Source organism: Cryptomeria japonica, chromosome 10, assembly GCF_030272615.1.
Source record: "Cryptomeria japonica chromosome 10, Sugi_1.0, whole genome shotgun sequence".
Classification (NCBI taxonomy): domain Eukaryota; kingdom Viridiplantae; phylum Streptophyta; class Pinopsida; order Cupressales; family Cupressaceae; genus Cryptomeria; species Cryptomeria japonica.
The window spans coordinates 453,320,487-453,341,954 of NC_081414.1; the positions used below are offsets into that span (position 1 = coordinate 453,320,487).

The 21,468-nt window shown below is 37.8% G+C and overlaps 1 protein-coding gene across 5 annotated transcripts in view; it reads left to right on the top strand.

The window, feature by feature from the left end:
• Positions 1-21,468, top strand: part of LOC131067524 (uncharacterized) — a 234,301-nt gene that overhangs the window by 100,946 nt on the left and 111,887 nt on the right. For 3 of the 5 annotated variants that reach the window (XR_009111823.2, XM_058002558.2, XM_058002559.2), the window contains 4 exons: positions 1,648-1,806; positions 2,690-2,969; positions 3,205-3,413; positions 3,583-3,696. Coding sequence is in view for 4 of the 5 variants with exons in the window: in XM_058002558.2 (XP_057858541.2) it covers positions 1,648-1,806; positions 2,690-2,969; positions 3,205-3,413; positions 3,583-3,696 (762 nt within the window). In the remaining variant the exon portion in view is untranslated. The remainder of the gene's footprint in view (positions 1-1,647; positions 1,807-2,689; positions 2,970-3,204; positions 3,414-3,582; positions 3,697-21,468) is intronic. The other 2 variants (XM_058002560.2, XM_058002561.2) reach the window with 2 other exon arrangements.

The following is a 21,468-nucleotide window of genomic DNA, read 5'->3' on the forward strand; positions in this document are numbered from 1 at the left end:
GTTTACCTTGTTGTTTGGATGCATTCTAATTTGTTTTCCTTAGCATAGGTGATTGTGTTGATCCCTTTGTAGATGCCATCTGTGGGCTGAATCAGTTCCTCTTGCCATTTTGCAAGAATTCCAACCTTCACTCTTTCTTAGGAGGCTAATTAGGATAGAATCTTGTGCATCCTTTGGGTAGTTCTATTGATATTTTGTGCAACTATAGGCAGGGAAGATCACATTTCAATCTAGGTGCAAACCTTTTCGCTTTCAAGCATTCCTTCTTCCCCCTTTCCCCCCTCAAAATCAATAGAATAGATTTATATGTGTTGGGTTAGACCAACACCCGCATCAGATTGATAAGGAAGTTGGCCTTCTCCGAAGACTCAGCCTCACATTGTGCAAGGTCCCACACTTGGAGGCTGTTTCAATGTGTCACAGGGTTGATGAGCTTGAGAGTTCATCAAGGGTGCACACTTTTGTGACAACAGTGTGCAATACTTTCCAAATGTTCACGTGGGCATCATTGGGTGTTGTATCAAACTTAGTATCTTCCTTAGATTGCATTGGATCTCCAAAGGCCTTCCCATCCTTCCAAAACAATGCCATGGATGTTCTTTCAAACCTTAGTTCATCTTTTGTCTGCTCTTCTCAAAATGCAAAAATCAGCACTTGGACAACACCAACCCAAGGCAGCCTATTTTGTCTTCTTTGCCCTTGACTTGTTTAATATGGACAAAGCAACCTAGTTTATATTTAATCGCCCAATATTTTCAATATCGTCCAGCAAAAAGCATCATCACACAGAAAGTGCAACCTTCAATCGAACGTGCAATCCTTTACACTCAAGCTGAGATTCTGAATGAAGTCGCCTCATTAATTAGGGAGGATCCTTCACTAGTGTGGCATCTTATCCAAGAGGGTTTTCGTCCTCAAGAAGGCTGAGATGAACCAAGTTCAATATTTCAGAACCACAAGAGTTTCATCACATTTGTGCATTCTTAACGTCAGACCTGCATTTATATTTTGTATTCTGCTAATATGATCAGCCAGTGTGTGTAAATATCATTATAATAAATATTGACATTGGTTTGGTGTCTCAAGACATTTGTGTTAATGAAAATCTGTTTTGTGAAATCACAAGGCATAATATTTAAGCTCTGCAAATAGATGAAACTTTCATATCCATCTGCATTCAAACAATGTGACAAACAATCTTTCAATGCTCATTGAGAGATCAAGTGTTTGACAAAATGCCAGCATGATAGAGGATAGAAAGCTTTGTGGGTGTTGGAAAAAATTGCCGCAACAATTAGATAGGCTATTACGGTGAAGTAGTCCTTAGTTGCGCACCTTGTGCTAAAAGAGGATTTAAAGCGGAAAACTCAGGAAAGTAAAACTGAATGTTTTATAAGGGTTTCAAAGTCCTGCAAAGTCATTTATTGATACGACACTTATAGGTTTGGAGTTTGAGTTTGATAATTCCCCTCTTTTATCATGATATATGTGACATCTGATATTTATTATTTTGTATTTATTTGTGTTATACCATTCAATACCATAGCTACATTTTGTAATCTTCTTGATGCACAACTGCACCGCAGTACTGTGCACATATGTTTTGTGTGTGAAATATTGTATCTGACCATCCTGCTGCTGAATCAGGGATTTTGCCAGTCCAATAAAGTCTTGTTTCGCTATGAAAGCTTCTCGGTCGTTGCACTTAAGTCCAGAGGTTGGGTTCTGAGTTGTAGGAATGTTAGAAGATTGGGGAATAGCTCAGACTGTCACAGATTCTGTGACTGCAACCTAGATCCTATTTCAGTGAGTTTCACTTCTTTCTTCCTCTCTTTCAGTATGATCCAAGGGATGGTGGTATACAAATTCTCTACTCAATTCTGCTTTCATTAAGCCCTTTTGAGTCCTTGCATTACTGGGCAATGCTTCTGAGGAAGCTTGTGAGAGCCAGCTGAGTTGAAGCATAAAGATGAATTTATTTTTGTCCATATATTGCAAACATATGGATAGATGCTAAGATTGTGTTCAATGAAATCTTTTGCACACATGGAACATCCTTAGAGGCCCTGATTCTCTCTTGTTGAGCTGATTTGAGAAAGAATTTTTAGACAGATAACCAAAGGAATTTATTGCTTTTGTTTAAGGTTCACTGGTCTGAGCATTTTGCAAATTGGGTTCTTTCTAGGAAGTGACTGCAATAGTGCCCTGTAGCTTCCATTTACTGAGATATTTCCTGTTTAAGAGTGTTTGAAAATTGATACATCTTGATCAAGTCAGCAGCAGATCCTAAAGAAGTTCATTAAGTCTACAGCTATCCATTATTTGCTGGACTTGTTGTCTTGTTAGATTTCTGAGGTTTCCATCTTTGGTCTCAAAGGGTGCCCTCTCAATGTCCATCCCAAAAGTAGAGACAGTTGTTGTTAGCAAGAACACTGCAAGTTTTGCCATATTTGGCTTATGTTGACTAATAATAGATGTACCACTTTAAAAAACAAGAAAACTTTTATGCATTTTCCAATAACATCTATTTTGATCTGGAAAGATCAAAATGAACATTGTGAATAATATCAATATCTAGTAAATTAAAAAATACAGGCATGGTGGCTGATAAGTAAATTTTTGGACTAGTTAATTGTTGCTAATTTTGGATATAATTGGTTGATATTATATTCTTGTCTACACGATACAGTTCAGTCCCAAGTCCTCAAACTGCACATCTACCACTACAAATTGTCTTGGCACTGTACCAACCTCTGTTGTTGGATTAAGCTTTCATTTTCGCGCTGCAGCTGATCCAAAGGGAGAAAGGTTGAAGGCTCTTACAACTCTTCTTAGAAGTTCAAGACCAAATGTGGATGGTATGATCCCAGTGTTGCTGAGGAGGACTCTTAATGCGTGTACTGATGCAAATGCCATCAGTGTCATTGTCTGTGACATAAATGGCTCCTCTGAAGAATTCTTCTTAGAAGGTTTTATTCAAGAAAATGTTTGATAGTCTTTTTTCCATATAGAGAGAATGCATAGGTTTAATGAGCCAATTGTAGGTTTCCTTTGTGGTCAATGAATTTTAGTCTGAGATGGTATGTTGCTAAGTGTAATTCATACACTATTTAGTCATTAAATTTTATTATTTCTATATAGTTTCAATATTTATTGTAATCTAATGTAAGCTTGAAAGTTGAGTTGAAGCCCAATGCCGTGCAGAATTTTCAACTACTCATATTCCTAGAAGATTCTTGGATTCTAATAGCGTGAACCTTGGTTTTCTTCCCAAGGATGTTGCAAAATGGATTGCACCTTTATGGGATGCTGCTATTTTCAACTTTGCTGCATATGTTTGCCCTCATGAGGCCCTTGAAACTGCTTCAGGAAGAAGCAACAACAAAGTCAATCTCATACTTGATGTCTTTATGGTATGCTAATTCATAATATTAGTTACTATTTTTCATTGCTTAGCAATATGTGTTGTAATGAAGTCATTTTCTAGGGAACAATAAAAGATACTGCTATTTACACTATAATTGAATTGCTTGTTTGGTTCCATGGTTTTTGGCTGAAGTATTTGTTAGCAAATGCATTCAGGGACAGAACTTTTCCCAGCTATCCGCAATGTCAATCTGCAGTAAGCATAGTGTTTTCATATGCAATCTTCTTGGGTCTTTACAACGCCCTTATGGACTTTGGCGCCTTCAAGAGGTACAAATGCAATTCATTTTCCTTAAATATATTTTGTAAATACCATATTAGAAGGGGAAATCTAAATCATACCCTACATTTAACATTAAATTAAAGTTTAGAATATATCACAGTGCAATTTATTGTTAGTTTTAGGGAGTGTGTAGGGTTAGTAGTGTTGGTGTCAGATCAAAATTGAGTAGAATGTAAACTTTTATTTAAGAATAAGATAATACACTAGAAAAGTTCTTAGTCTATAATATATGTAATATTTAGGTGGAAAGGATATGATGCTGTGGGGTTAATTTCTTGTGCCAGTAGTTTGGATTAGGAAATCTGGCATTGGATGTGGACATGGTTGGAAGTGAAGAAGAAATGGCAGTTGTGACCCTAGAACAAGTATAGAAGAACCAATACACTGACCCAATGATAGGAAAACAAAGGCTTGTAGAGGTTTGAACAGATATCCAAAATGGTTACGAAGGAAGAAGGAATATTTGATAAACTGCAAGAAGAAGCTTTGACATTGAAGAGCCATTCTGCCCAGAATTGGATTGCTCACCACCTATTAGATAAAGCACTAATAAAGTAGGTATGACAGACTTTGGTATGGAGAAAAGGGACAAAATATCTCTAGAGCATTGCAAATGTTTAGGAATTCAGAAGTAGAATATAATTCTTGACAAAAAATAGTCTAATGATAGGTGAGCAGGTGTTGAAACCTATGTTTTAAATGATTATTAATTAAGTATATAAAGCTAGAGTTATTCCAATGGAGATATTGTGGAAGACCAGGATGGAGGTGATCATTGAAGTATGTTAAATTGTGTATGGTCAATCAGAGCATATTTGGTAGAACCACTTTCTGGCTGCTGACTTTCGAGTTACTGGAAGATCAATACAGGATAGGAATCTATGTGTGCTACTAGTATACAAGGTAAATCTTAATACACAACTTCTTATTATTAATTTGTTGTCACTGCATCCTGTACACCAGCTTAAGACACCATCCTCTGCCAAGGTTCATTGTGGATGGCTAAGGTTGATCTTAATTGAAAGATATCTTAGTAAACAAAAGTAGAAAATATGTTGTAGATTTTGGGATAAGAGTGGTTAGTGAAAATAATCATCAATGAGCTCTTTGGATTTTTATTAAGGGACCTCAAAGTTCAGTTGAGGGCCACTGAACCTACTGGAAGATGGGGTTCTAGAACTGTGAGTGATTCAAAGATGATTTAAATTTGGATAGTGGTCTCCTATATTGATGGATGAAAGACTGCAAGATATTTTCGTCCAATTTCATACCTATAGATGTTGAATTTGATCCACCAAATGATACCTCGAGTGTCTCCCTCGCATTAGACTTTGAATACCATATAGAATGCATAGAGTATAGGGCCATCATTGGGAACTGTGGAAGTTCAAATGTTGAAGGCATCAGATACCAAGGATTCACAATTATCAAATCTAATGTGGGGTTAAAGGAAATTCACACTTGATCAATGTTGGTAATGACTAGGATCCACTCTTGAAGGATGTATGTTTGAAAAGCTATCTTGATTATAGAGATATATTTATGTCGAGCTATTGATCAAATAGTCAAACAGAGGTGACAAATAAAATATTGGTTAACATGATTAAAAAAATGTGGAATTAAAGTATTTGATTTGGATGAGAGGCTCACAATGGTTTTTTGGCTTCTAGAATGGTGTCCGGAGAGACAACATACACACAGATCTACAGTTGACTTGGATATTCCAATTTTCAAATCACCAAGACAGACAAAATTCATTTTACATTCTCAGCTGATGCAATATGCTACTGAAACCTTCATACAGAGGCTTGCACTACTATAGAAAACTTGCTTAATCCACATGCTTGATAACTGCACTGAGTTGTATGGTCATCCTACAGCTCTTAAAATTGTCACTAATTGTTGCATTACTATGTATGGTCACCCTAATGTCATTAATACAGTATATATATGCATTACTAATGTAATGTAATGTCATTAGCTTATATATGCAAAATTAGTATAGTAATGTACTAATGTCATTAAATGGTCATTTTGATTATGCAAATTGATGAAAAGTTGAAAATACTACCTCTTTCACATGTTTGCTTGTACTTCGGTGTTACAATTGGAAATTTGGATCAAGCAACAACAAACACAACTATAAGTGTCTTCAATCAAGGTGGTGACCATGCCTAGATATATTCCCATGAAACTAGAGGTTGTCTTTGTGGAGTGTTCCTTACTTTGAGTGTTTTCTCACCTTTGCTACTATTGACCAAACATTGTGCCCTTATTTTCTACCATGAAAGCAATTCTATGCATCACAAGCATGCTTGTAGATGCCAATAAACATGCACAATACATCTGCTTTCAAACCTAATCAGACTTTGAATTCTGTTACAAACATGTCTAATGTGACCAAAACTACTGAAAATGTGTGCTACAATAGTGTCATATATGTTTTAGCTCCTCTTGCACATACCACAGTCATCAAATTTCAACTAGGGATTCTATATTCATGCTAAAATAAATCCTCTGCATTCAAGCTTCAACCATTATGATGGCCATGCATGATACAAACATTGTTATGATGAAATCAAATTTGCATATCTATGTGAGAACCATTGTGATGCCTGCATGCATGATACAATGATTGTGAAATTAAACTTGTATATCAATGGTATGATTAGTACCTAATGATGTTTGTTGGTGGTTTTTGGCAAAAAACAAATGTATATTAGAGATGCAATATTAATGTAAAGAGTTAAATAAATACTGCTTGGTCAAGGTTGGGGAAAGCAAGATCATTAAAGCCCATGAAAAAGAGTGAAAACTCTTCTTGGTAAGTGGTAAGTGTCACTCAAGATAAAAGATTTATTAATGATAATAGGATATTTATTTTGATTTTTTTAGAGAAGCAAAATAATGAGGTGGTAGAATACAAAAAAATTCATAGCATGTCTACTAATAAACATAGATGAATGGAATATTTGTTGCAGCAGTGTAGGGAAGTTTTCTAAGAGCTCATGCATATGCCACCAAAAAAGGTAATTGAGCGAGAGACTTAGTTATTATTGGATTGCTGTTTCTCTAACATTGGTTTTACTTTATACGGACAATCAGTTATGGAAGCAAATGAGGTATGACGGCAACTAAAGTCTTTTTTAGATCAAGATGCAATCCATATTCACAATTCTCCCCATGTTTCTCCTATTGTGATAATGCCCAAAAAAAGATGGTCCATGGAGAATGTGTATTCATTATTATCCTCTGATAAGATAACCATTAAGAACAAATGCACTTGATCAACTTCAACATCCTAAGTAATTTACCCAGTTAGATTTGAAACCTGAGTATCACGATATAATAATAAAGGACATATTGAAAACGTCATTTAAGATGAGGCTTGAATGAGTGGCTTCTACTTATCCCTGGGTTATAAAATGCTCATGCTACTTTTATGAAGTTGATGAATGAGTTGTTGATGCATTAATAGGTTCTAATGTTATTGTTTATAATTTTTTTTTGAATTATGTATGGGTTCTCAATAACTTTATGACAACCATCTAATGTTTTGAAAGAAGTTTTGCAAGTTCGGAATGAGAATAAATTGCAACTAAATAAGAAATGTGAGTTTGCACAAAAGTCACTTGTCTAACTCTATTTTCAGCACTTGGTTAGAGATGTAGAGTTTAGAATTGATTCAGAAACTGTTAAAGCCATTTTGAAATAACGGAAGCCCTCTAATGTGATGGTGACAAGGAGCTTCGTGGTTGCTGTTCAATAATTGAGCATCATCAGGATCTACCTTGAGATTCAGAGGTCCGAAGCTAACCGATTATGTAAATGAGCATGTATGTATTCAGGCCAGTGAGCCGAATCTTGTAGCCTGCATGTTGCCGGCAGATTGTAATTGGTTTTCATGATATAATTCAATCAATTTTGCATTGCCTCCATCATCTTGTCTTTTTTCCGTTGTGATTTACTCCTGCTGCTCGGTCCGGTTTGATCTCTTTGAGGTCCCTAGTAACCGTGACTGCAGCAAGTGGTATCATAGCGAGATTTTGTTTCGGAGATTGCGTTGTCCTGAAGATTTTGTTGTAGGGTGGCGGATTGAGGATCCGACTTGCAGCTGCAGAGAACTGGCGTGAAGATGGCGCGAAGGGGAAATAGGAATGGTGGAGTGTGTGGAAATGCAAAGCTTGCTATGATGGAAATGTTGAGAGGAATTGCAGCCCGGTTAGAAGTTGTTGAGACAGCTCAGAGAAGAGGTCGACATATTGAAGATGTGAATGAAGATGAAGAAGAAGAAGAACAAGCAGTAAATCCACCGACAAATGATCCAGATGAGGAAAGGTTTATAAGATCATTGTCAAGAGCGAATACCAAACCGCATTTTAGTCCACCCGATTATGATGGTAGGTTGGATTCGGATGAATTGTTAGAAAGGTCATGCATATCTTTGGTGGGAACATTTGCAGGTTGATAGACATAGAAGAGGTAAAGAGAAGATCAAATAATGGGAGCAGACGGTTACCAAGTTGAAATCAAAGTTTATGTCTATTGATTATCAAGTAAATCTGTTTCGAAAATTACAGAACCTGAAGTAGAAGGAATCTAGTGTGAAGGAGTATACCGTAGCGTTCTACAAATTGAATATCTGATCTGGACATGCTGATGATGAGGTTGAACAAGTTGCGAGATATTTGAATGGGTTGTGGATGTCCATACCAGATGAACTCAGTTTGATCAAATTGTAGAGTGTTGAAGAAGCTTACCAATATGCCCTAAAAGCAGAAGAGAAGTTGAACAAAGGACATGAGCAGAGACAAAGAGGGAGAGGTGGAAGGTTTTCTGGAGGAAGATTTCAAGGAGGAAAAGGATATTCCAGAGGAAGAGGAACCTGTGTAGATCAGAACAAGGACAAGGAAGTAAGCAAGGATGGTAGTTCATACCAGAAGGATGACAAAAATTTCTACCGCAGAAGAGATCCTGATGGTTATCGGAATGAGGGTTATGGAAAAGATGACAGAAGACAAGATAAGAGAGTGTTTAGAGGAACCTGCTTTAAGTGTGGAGGAGAAGGACATCATGCTTTTGAATGTAAGAAGGTAAAGAACACTGGAAGAACAACATTGGTAGAAGAAAACCCTACCGGATCAGCTACCAAACCGGAAGATGGAGAACTGTTGATGATGAGGAGAGCTTTGTGTCATATCGGAGAGGATGAAGAACCCTTGCAGCGGAGAAATTTGTTCAAGACTAGATGTAAGGTATCCAGTAAGTGTTGTAAAGTCATTATTGATAGTGGTAGTTCGGATAATCTTGTTTCAGAAGAGATGGTGAATAAGTTGAAGTTGGAAAGATTGAAACACCCTAAGCCTTACCAGATAGCATGGATTCGAGATGATCATAAGTTGTTAGTAATTGAGCAATGCTTGGTGAAATTGAAAATTGGAAATTATCATGATGAAGTTTTGTGTGATATCATGCCTATGGATATTTGTCACATCTTGTTGGGAAGACCTTGGCACTTTGATAGACAGGCAATACATGATGGGAGAAAGAACATATACACTATTGTTGCAAATGGGATGAAACAAACCTTGTTGCCCTTGGAGGAGCCCTTGAAAAGTGAAGTTTGTACGAATGTTAGAATCTGTTTGGTTGATGGAAGGAAATTCCTAGATGGAATGAGACATGAGAATGTGTTTTGCCTTAGTTCCTAAGAAAACTGAGAACCTAGAGCATGAAGAACAACCAGAGGAGATAAAGGAGTTGCTGATAGAGCATGAAGACATCATTTCAGATAATGTGCCTGATGGATTACCACCTGTAAGTAGTATCATTCATTGCATAGACCTGATTCCCAGAGCTAGTTTGCCTAACAAAGTAGCACACCGGATGACACCGGCAGAAAGTGAAGAGTTGAATAGAGAAGTACAGGAATTGTTGAAGAAAGGTTTGATCAGAGAAAGTTTGAGTCCTTGTGTAGTACTAACCGTGTTAGCACCTAAGAATAATGGAGAATGGAGGACGTGTATCGATTCCGGAGCAATAAACAAGATCACGGTTAAGTACCGGTTTCCTTTGCCTAGGATGGATGACATAATGGATTGTTTGAGTGAAGCCAAATACTACACAAAGATAGATTTGAAGAATGGATGTCATCAGATTAGGATCAGAGAAGGAGATGAGTGGAAGACAACATTCAAGACAAATGAAGGATTGTGTGAATGGTTGGTGATGCCTTTTGGGTTAAGTAATGCACTGAGTACTTTCATGAGATTGATGAATGAGGTATTGAAGAAGTTCTTGGGTAAGTTTGTTATTGTGTATTTGGATGACATCTTGATTTGCAATAAGACAAAGGAGGAACACATGTTTCATTTGAGACAAGTTTTGCAGAGAATGAGAGAAGAGAAGTTGCTGATAAATCTTAAGAAGAGTAGTTTCATGAAGGAAGAATTAGTCTATTTGGGATTTGTGATATTTGCGGATGGATTGAAGATGGACCCTGAGAAGGTAAGAGCAATTGTTGAATGGCCTGCACCGGAAAGCATTGGACAGGTAAGATCATTTCATGGATTGGCTAGTTTCTACCGGAAGTTTATCAGAATTTTCAGCTCAGTTTGTAGCCCCATGACTGAGACAATGAGAGGAGATGGGAAGGAATTCAAGTGGACAACCAGAGCAAATAGGAGTTTTGAATTGTTGAAGCAAAAGGTGACTGAGCAGCTTGTATTAGCGTTAACAGATTTTAGCAAAGTATTTCAAGCAGACTGTGATGTGAGTGAAAATGCAATTGGAGTAGTGTTAAGTCAAGAAGGAGAGTAGTAGCTTATTTCGGTGAAAAGTTGAATGATGCAAGAAGATATTCAGTGTATGATCAAAAATTTTATGCCATAGTTCAAGCCTTGAAGACATGGAGACATTACTTGTTGCCTAAGGAGATTGTGTTGTATACCGATCATCAAGCTTTGCAGCATCTGAACAATCAGAATAAGTTGAATTAGAGACACATGAGATGGGTAGAGCTCTTGTAGAGTTACACCTTTGTGTTGAAGCATAGAAGTGGAAAGTCAAACAAAGTTGTTGATGCATTGAGTAGGAAGAATTTGCTGACAAAGATGAGAGTGATAGTGTTAGGATTTGAGGAGTTGAAGACCTTGTATGCTGATGACCCAGATTTTGCAGAGCCTTGGAAAGCATGTAGAGAACCAGTTATGGTGGAGAGAAGTAAGTGGTTGGATTATTTCATTCAAGATGAGATGTTATTCAAAGGAGTTCAGTTGTGTATACCTAAGAGTTCTATGAGGAAGAATTTGATAAATGAGAAGCATAGTGGAGGATTAGTTGTACACTTTGGTGTTGACAAAACAGTGGCATTTGTGAATGGACATTACTTTTGGCCGCAAATTCATAAGGATGTCAAGAAATTTGTGCAAAGCTGTAGAGTTTGTCAGGTTGCAAAGGGTAGTAGTTAGAATGTGGGATTGCATATGCCTTTGACAGTTCCAGAGAGACCTTGGGAGGACATAAGCATGGACTTCATACTTGGATTACCTAAGACACAGAGAGGGAATGATTCTATATTTGTGGTGGTGGATAGATTCTCGAAGATGACTCATTTCATATCTTGTAAGAAGACATCAGATGCAGTGCATATAACTGACTTATTTTTCAAGGTGGTAGTGAAATTGCATAGATTACCTAAGAGCATAGTTTCAGGCAGAGACACTAAGTTTGCTGGTTATTTTTGGAGGACACTTTGGAAGAAGATGAAGACAGATTTGAAACTCAGTTCTACTTTTCACCTATAGATTGATGGACAGACATAGGTAGTAAACAGGAGCTTGGGAAATTTGTTGATATGCTTAGTTGGAGAGAAGACTGGAAGTTGGGATTTGATTCTTGCACAAGCTGAGTTTGCCTACAATAATTCAGTAAACAAGAGTACTGGAAGAACACCTTTTGAGATTGTTACTGGAGTACACCCTAAAGGTATACCAAAATTGAGAGATATTAGCAACAAAGACAAGAGGAGTGCAAAAGTAGATCACATGAAGGCCTTACATGTTCAGTTAAACAATGATTGGAGGATATGAGAAGCAAGTATAAGGAGAAAGCAGATGAGAAGAGAAGACATGAGGAATTTGAAGTTGGCGATGAAGTGATGGTGTACTTGAGAAAAGAAAGATTTCCAGTTGGAACCTATAGCAAGTTGCAGATGAGAAAGTTTGGACCTTGCAAAATCTTGAGGAAATTTGGTTCCGGAAATGCATATGAAGTGGAGTTACAGGATAGTCTGGGTATTTCAGCTATATTCAACATTGCAGATCTACATCAGTATCATGAATCAGAATTGAGTGCAGACAGTATTGCAGACTTGGAGAAGCAGATGCCTTGGAAGGAACCAGATCAGATTGAAGATATTTTGGACAGTAGGATTGGCCACAACACTCGGAGCAATTAGTACAAAGAGTATCTTGTGAAATGGAAGGAAAAACCTATTGAAGATTCATCTTGGATTTCTCAAGCAGAGGTAGACCGCCTTGGTTTTTTTCTGACCCCAACAAAGTGAGGGACTCACTTTTTCAACAACCCCAGATTTATGATTCAGGAGCATCCCTGGTTCTTGGCAATCTTGCATCAACCAAAAAACATTTCGTTTCATTTTGTTTCTGTTTTGCAGTTTCAACATTTCTTTCTGCATTTTCTTGCATTAGCTCACCGGATCTTGCGGAGGTGGATTTTGCTTGTGAACATGATTATCTTCCTTACCCAAAGTCTGCGGTACGTTTGGATCTTTTTCCGGCAAGTTATCGCTTTCGGATTCCGAGACAGTTTTCTGGCTTAGAACATCGGAACCACTTGGACCTATTTTGCTATTGGCGAATCTTGCGGATCCTTTTCTGTAGCTTGCAGAGCTCCAGTTCGTTGTTCCAATGTTCCTTGGCGTGTGGCCGACCTTCCCTTTGGTCCGCACTTCTTCCTTTAGATTTTTTGGAGGATTTTCGTTGGCAGAGGCTGACTTGGTGGTTTTACATGTTTCATTTTTGTTCATTGACATTTTATTCTTCTTGGGCCGATGCGGATCGCTCTAGATCATATAAATCAATGCAATTTAGGTTGTAGAATGCAATTTTTAGAACATAGAGGATCTACCTTGAGATTCAGAGGTTCAAAGCTGACCGATTCTGTAAATGAGCATGTATGTATTCAGGCCAGTGAGTCGAATCTTGTAGCCTGCATGTTGCCGGGAGATTTTAATTGGTTTTCATGATATAATTCAATCAATTTTGCACTGCCTCCATCATCTTGTCTTGTTTCCGTTGTGTTTTACTCTTGCTGCACGGTCTGGATTGATCTCCTTGAGGTCACTCCTAACTGTGACTGCCCCAAACAAATTCAAAAAATAAAATTTAAAATTTGATGTTGAATCTACGGCTGCAAGTGCATATTCATACATTCATTTCAATGTAACATTGTTCATTTTTCATTTTGACATCAAGATTCAACATCAAATCAGAATATTAGAATGAAACTTTGAAAAAACAACAAGAAAAATTGAAATAAAAAAAACAATCGTAGAAACCTACCTTGTGCATGAAAAATCTCTCCAAGTTGGTGTAGAATTGTGATGTCCCCAACTTTGCACTAAAGGAAAAATAGCAATAAAACACCCATGTAATCAAGGACTGGCAGACCTTGAGCACCTACAAATAGTTTGAAGATAGTAAGAAGTATGTGTACATAGCTAGTAGATAGTTGGAGTAATAAAGTATGCGGAAAATTTTGAAGGCTATGAATATGATGATTTTCCATAAGTAACATTAAGAGAGATAAGGATGAGCTAGAATCCATGATGACAGATATCTCCATCAAGCATCACCAAGCACAAGTGATGGTCAATTTTATATGGAGATGATGCAAGTGATCCATACATCAGTGAGCCGATAAAGTTGATATCAATAACTAGGTGTACATGACTGAAGATGATTAAAAGCAACAATTAATGATTCTATAAAAGATGATCATAGCACAACGAATAGATGATACCCTATGATGAAATAAACAAATTAGTCATATGAGCATAGCTGATCATGGAGGAGGGAGCTACTCATTATCATCATTTCGGGTTAAGGATGAGGATCTGATTATCAATCAAACCAATTAGCAGATTGCATCATTAAATAGTAAGTATCTTTCGATCATTAAGGATATCAATCATATCCCTAAGTCCAAGCATATCTATGTATGAAGAAGTTAACTAAGCAAGTGATAACCATTTTAAGAGATAACAAACAATCGTTAAAGGAGAGATTTGAATAAAAACCCAATCCGTATTAATCTTTGTTTCTGAAGAGAGATGATTAAAGAGATATGTATCCTCATCTTCTTGAATCATGTCGTAGGCCGTCAATTGCCTGGCTCCAACAATACCATTTTGTCTGTTGGATACCTTGGTAGCTTGTGCGGCTGGAAGGAAAATCTTTGGATCTGTATGTAAGTAAACTTCGGAAACTGGATGTACCAGGCTCCAAAATTTTGTATCAAGGCTCTGCGTCTGGCAACAACCTCGCGTGAAGTTCACCCTGCAATAGTCTGGTTAAATACATTGTGAATGTATCATTAACCAACTTGAAAGAATTAGTGCTATACAGGTGCAACTGGGTATAGCATTCGTGGACCTCTAGCTATCCTGGTCCACATCCCATGGGCCCTTTCCCTGGTAAGCCATCGAAATTGCCCATCCTTACTAGCGAATAAATCACAAACGAGCTCATGTAAAAGGATTGGGTACACTTCTCCTTCAGATTTTCAACTGTTTATGTACATAATGGCTGATCAACCTTGCCCAATCCACTATCCCATTGGCATTCATAATTCGCCAATGAAGAAGAACATCCAGGTTTCAAATGTGAAGGCATACAGACATCCCATAATCCTATTCAACATCATCACAAGGTCTTCGTATTCCTGCTTGAAGTCAAAAGTGGTGATCTGTTTAGGCATTTTGGAAATATGCGGTCTTCACTTTTGCATCCAGGTTTTGTTGATCACCTCAGCACATCTTTCAACACCAGACTCATATACTATTGTTGCCCTATACTTGAGTCTGTAAGTCATATACCAGACTCATATGCTGTTGATATGCCAGAATTCCAAAAGTTTCTCCAATAGCTTTGGCTGTCAGGTTAGCCAGAAGCTTGCCATCCGATGTCAAAATCACTCTTATTTCTTCATCATAGTGCTTTGCGCATTCCAAAATCAATTCTGGACATTGAATGGCTAGAGGGAAGCCTGCAACTGAGACAATTCCACCCTTGACAAATTTAACAGCAGTAGGTGATGGATTGCGTCCAACTATTCCAAAAATTTTGTGCCTGAAAGCTCCTAGCCAAAAGTTCCCAAGTTGGTGTCGCTGATTTCCTTCCACTTGGAAATAATCTTGGATTGCGGAAGGAATCCCTTCATGTCGTTCTTGATCTGTGCTTGTCTGGAAGTAGATGTAGCCTTGTTGGATTTCACCATTCGTACAAAACAAAGTAAATTAGCATTAAAATCATCGTAAGGAATTAAATAAAATGATGGAGAAGAAATTCCAGCTGATAAATTCCTAATTCGGAATAAAATAGAACCTCCGCAAACAAGAGCCTCTGGAAAATAAATAAATCCTTCAAATCTTATTTTTCTCCACCTCTGTCTGACTTCAAATTTCTCCAAATCGTGCGTGAGAAATGAATGTAATTCATCGTTTAAATAGAATTTCTCCACCAAGTTGCTAAGTGCCATTTCCATGCCCCTCTTCTCAATTTCATCCTTAGGTGCCATTTCCATGCCCCTCTTTTCAATTTCTTCCTTGGGCGTTGAATGCTTGCTATGGATGAAAATCTTGTTTGGAAGGAATTCCTTCCCCTCCTACTTCTAGTGCTCCACAATTGGACTTGGGTGCTAATCACCTATGCTTCAGGAATGTCATGTTTGGGAGAAATTCCTTCAACACCCCAATTTGGTGCCATACTCCTGACTTGGATGCTGGAATGACCACAAGGAGGAATTTCATCTTGGAAGGAAAATTCCTTCCCTTAGTTTGGCGCCCACCTCACGGGGTCTTGGGCACTAAATGCGTGCTGTGGAGGATTTTGATCTTAGCCTTGCTTTCCTCAATCACCCTCTTTCAGTGTTCTGACCTCTTACTTGGGTAGGATTTCACTGTGGTGCAGGAAAATGTGTTGTGGAGGAAAATTCCTCCACCACCTAGTTTTCGCGCTCCCCTTCTTACTTGGGCATTGTTTCTATAGTATGCAGGAATTTTGGGTTGGGAGGAAAATCCTCCACAACCCCAATCTATTGCTCCACTCCCTTGCATGGGCAACAATTTCATGGTGTGCAGGATTTTTAGCATAGGAGGAAAATTTCTCCATGAGGTCTCTTTGGCGCCCAATGCCATGGTTAAGATCATAGTTACAAGACTTGTAGAGTCTTGGCAAGACTCGACGAGTCCCGAGGCGGGTCGCCTCTATTGAGGCCAGGCGACCTTGGACTCAGACTCGACCGAGTCTGGCTGGGTCTTGGCAAACTTGCTGAGTCTGCCAAACTCAGTAGGCCCTAGACTTTGCCGCATAGGCAACATAAAAAAAGCAAAAAAAATTTAATGCGTTTGTTTTAAGTGAAACAAAAGGTAAATATATTTTGACTCTCACCCTAAAAAGTCATTTTTCTTGTTTTCAAACACAAGGAGGAGAGAAAAAGAGAGTTTTGAACAAAAAAATAGAGGCATTGAAGAGGAGCAGTAGATAGAATGAAGAGGAGATTGCAATTGTTGATTGTTTGTGCAAGTTTGTAGCTTGCATTCAAGCATTTAAAGGTGTTAAAGAAGGATTGGAAGAGGTTTCTAGCAAATTTATAGAGGTAAGTACCATTTTCTTGTTATTTTTTGATTTTCTTACTTTCATATTTCCATTTTTACATTTGTTTTTGTTTTATTTTATATTGATGGAAAAAATATGAAATTTGAAACCCTAGTTTTGTTTTTTCTTTCTATTATTTATTTTTAAGTTTAACTTAATTAGAATAAGAGACATTATGCTAATTGTTTTCATTTATAATATATTGTAGCATAATGCCTTAGCCTATTGGTATTGGAAGTGGTGCCCCAGTTAGACAGGATAAGGCTTGGAAACATGGCATCCCTGGATCAAAAAAAGAAGAAACATGTATTTATTGCAAAACAAAATATAATGGGGGAGGTATTAATTGGTTGAAATATCACATTGCACAAATAGAATGCCATGATGCAAACCCATGCAAAAAAACACCCCTTGAGGCTATATGTGAAGTGCAAGCTCAATTAGAGGAATTTAAAGAGAAAATAATTAAAAAGGAAGCAAATGGAAGGAATGACAACCATTGGTGAAGAGGCTTTTTCAAATCCTCATCCGCCATTTCCTGGATCTGGAAGTAGTGGTCTGTTTTAGTGTGAGTGTGAGCATTGGGTCTCGAATTGTGGAGTCGAACGATCATTGATATCGACTTCGTTGAGCCTTAGACTTCTAGCCTCTAGGCTCTAGCTTTTATGTTGATTATATGTTTTGAACTTTTGATGACATGGATTTCATATTCCATGAATTTTGTAGACATTTGACACTATCTGTATTTCTAATGTGTTATTTAGTTTAGCTTATTTCCTTCAACTCAAGCCTAAAATTTGCATTTATACTTATGTGATGAATTTAAACTTGTGTATGTGTTCAAAGTAGCTTCTATTTGATGAGATTATTGTGTCTTTGAGGTTTATTTATTAAAAAATACATGAAACAAGTTAAAATTGTTAAAAATCTTTGAATTTCTTGGGTTTCTCAATTTGCTGAGTCTTGGCCCAGTTTTTGCCGAGTTCGAGCGCCAAGTCCGAGTCCAAGTCTTGTAACTATGGTTAAGATTGCATTGCCTTAGGAAATTTCTTCTTTGACTTGGCCACTTTTGATCATTTTCTAGATTTGGATGCCGCTTTTGGATTGAAATGATTTTCTTTGCCTTGGAGGATTTTCTCGAGCTTTTCCACTTCTGGAATGGATTTCACACAGCCATTTTTTGATGAACTGCCCACTTTTTCAACTTTCCGGATTTAGACAAATATTCAGGAATGCTCAGTCTTCAGTGTTGGGATCCTTGCCTATGTTGAACCTACCAAAAATAGACTCACCAAAAATAGTAAGTACTTCAAAACGTCAAAATTAGGGCAAATCAGGACAAGGTGACACTAAAAATAGAAACTGCTAAAAATAGTAAGTTTGATTTTTGGCAAAATAAAGACAATATGGGGGGTAGTGAAATCCCTAAAAAATAGAAACTTTCTAAAAATATAAAGTTGCTTAGAATTCGCTCAAATTTAACTCATAGCTTCCTTGAAGGGTCCTGATTCGAATGCAATGTTCAGTTTTTTCAAAACCCTAAGGAAAAGACCTTAAATCTAAGTCTGAAGGGTGAAACCCTAAAATGGACCAAATTGTTGATGAATAGCGTCGGTCGGATTCCCAAAACCCGACTTCGCTATAAAATGCTTGAAGGGCCTTTGGCCTTACACATTTCATATTCAACTTATATATATATATATATTTCTAGTTATTAATCATTGAAACGGTTATATTTATTGACTTGTTAAGATAGTCTAATTCATATATCCCGCCATCGTGAAGAGATGTGATTGGTAATGCTATGATCGACTTGTTAAGAAGTCGTGCTGGTTGGAGGAAACCATAATCGGTTATATGTATGGGATATGCATCGAGACGTTACATTTTGAAGAAGTATATAATACAATATTCTGCAGATCGTGTTCTGCGTTTTAGAAAACAATCTTCGATCTCCAGCAGTCCGAATCTCACAATCAGTATACAGATTGTGTTCCTCCTTGTGTTGCGATATATCAATTACCTGCAGATATTCTAGACACGGCATTGGCATTATAAACAGCGAGTGGATAGTTTATGTATCAGACTGAACTTATTCTTAGCAGATTGTATATAGAAGTGAATTGATTCTAGCATCAAGGAATAAGGCAGATTCATTGTATAAACATTTTGTGTATCAATAAATAATAAGGAACTTCTTGGCTGGATTTTTCACCTTCATAGAGGAAGGTTTTCCCAGGATATACACTGTGTATTTTTTGTGAATTATCTTTTCATATAATCTGATCACTTAAATTTAACATGGTATCAGAGCCACGGTGAAAGAAGATCGTGATCAGATTCTAAACAACTTCTAAATATTCTCTCATCTCTCTCCCCACCGTGCAATATCTCTAAGTCTCGAAAATGGTGAATGGTTTTAAAGTCGAAGATAGACTTGAAGGCACATCTAACTTCACCTCATGGAAGTTTAGAGTGCTCATTGCACTTGAAGAGAATGATCTTCTTCAATTCATAGAGGAAAAGGATTTATTTGAACTTGAAGATCATGAGGAGAAACTGCAATTCAAGAAAAATGCCATCAAAGCAAAGAAGATATTAATCGACTCCGTGAGGGATCACTTGGTACCTCTCACCTCCAAGATGACAACTGCAAGAGATATGTTCAAGACCTTGGAAGGTTTATATGAGATTAACAACGTAAGTAGGGCTCTTTCCTTGAGACAGCAACTCCACCAAGTGAAAGGCAAAAGGAGATTCAGTCATAACCTACTTCATGAAAATTCCAGAATTGAGAGATCAACTATGCGCAATTGGGGATCAAGTGATAGATAAAGACCTTGTCATGCTATCCTTGAATGGTCTGCCTCATTCATGGGAGCCATTTATTCAAAGCATAAGTGGAAGGTCAAAATTACCTAAGACTGCTCGTGTGATCGGAAATCGACATGAGAGTTTATACAAACTCTCCACTCTCCCAGTTCAAGCACTTATTCATGATTCTGCAAGTTCCAGCGAAGTCTGGCACAGAAGACTTGGACATCTTCACTTCAGAGCTCTCCCATCTTTGGAGAAGATGGTAAAAGGTATTCCTAAACTCATTCATGTAAATGATGGTACTTGTAAAGGTTGTGCTATGGGTAAAAATGTTAAAAGTCCTTTCCATAGCAATGAAAGTAGGTCTATCGAAATACTAGATCTTGTACATTCAGACTTATGTGGTCCAATGTCAATTCCATCCTGTTGTGACCATTTCACACATCGCCCCATTAGAATGGGGACCCCCTCTTTTCGCTTTTGTTTTGCCTGTTCTTCTCTTTGCTTTTAGGGTCTTGAGTGAGTGAGTGGTCTGTCTGGGCTAGGGCTAAACCTTAGGGGTTTCTTCTGATGTTATTCAAGCTGAGTCCAGTCAAATTTTGAAAATTATTGAGCGTCCTCCCAAGGATTGAGATTGTTGAAATAAGGTAAGCCTGTCTGGAGAGTCAGATAGGTCTCAGGTTAGGTCTAGTCAGGGTTTTTTGAGGTAAAATCCAAATTTTTGTCTAAGTGTTAGCATTTTGAAGGTGAAATTGTGTATTCTTGCCTAGGTGAATTTTGATCAATTTTTGGAGGCAAGATGATGCCTGAAACAAAAAGTTCGCTCCTGTCCTTCACTGGAGGCCCAGGGCGAAATTCATTCTAAGTGTGATTCCTTGTTTTTAAGGGGGCTTGCTAGCTGGTTCTCGGCCTTGAAAATGACTTAACTCTGCCTTGTGAAATGATTGGAGACTTAAATTTTGAATGGATTAGCCAGAAAGGATGAAATCGCTCCTGTCCCTTGCTCAGGGACCAGAGCGAAAATGTTATTTTTTGCATATTTGTCATTGACTTTTCTATTTTGTTTTGTGCAGGGTCTCCAGGAGTGATGATCGAACGTGACTTGATACTTTTGAAGATTTTGAGGGTACGAAAATGATGAATTTTGGAGGTTTAGGGAAAATTCGCTCCTGTCCCTCTCCAAGGGTCCAGGGCGAAAAAGCTTATTTGAGTCATTCCTGACCTTGTTTGGTCAAATTGAAACATCAAAGGCATGGTGGAGGGCGAAATGAATGTGATTGAGACATGCAGATTTGATTGAAGACAATGAAATGATGAAGCATTTTGGCCTAGAAGGCAAAGTTCGCTCTTGTCCCTCACTGAAGGTCCAGAGCTTGATTTTCAAATTTGCAATATTCCTGCAGGATCAAAGTAATTTTATGATTTGAAGAGATCAAGGAGGGCATGTTTTGTCCGTTGAATATAATTTGTGTGATCCACAAAGGAGGAAATCAACCCAAATGACTTAAGGCGCTCTTGTCCCTCACTGAAGGACCATGGCGTTTTTTCAAGATTCTCCTCTGTGTTTGAGATTTTGAGGCAAAACCTGACTTGGATAGGAGGGAGACATGATGTTTTATACCTCAGATGCGATTGGGGGGTTTTCAAAACAAGGAAATATACCTAGAAGGCAAAAGGCGTTCCTGTCCCTCTCCAAGGGTCCAGAGCGATTTTCTAAAAGGTGCAATTTTCTTGCAAAGACAAGGCGAGTTTTGTGATTGAAATGAATGGAAGAAGGCATGTTTAGCCCATTGAAGATAACCTGGAAGGCTAACAAGGGACAGATAAGCTTAAAAGTGAAAAGGCGCTCCTGTCCCTCTCCAAGGGACCAGGGCGAAAAACCTAATGGCTAGCCTTTTTCTCCAAGTTTGGACAAATCTAAGCCAAGGTGCCAGTGTGGGATGATGTTTAAAATGCCTTGAGGTGGAATTGAGATACAAGATTTGCAAATTTTGATGACAATAAGGAAAATCGCTCCTGTCCCTCTCCAAGGGACCAGGGCGA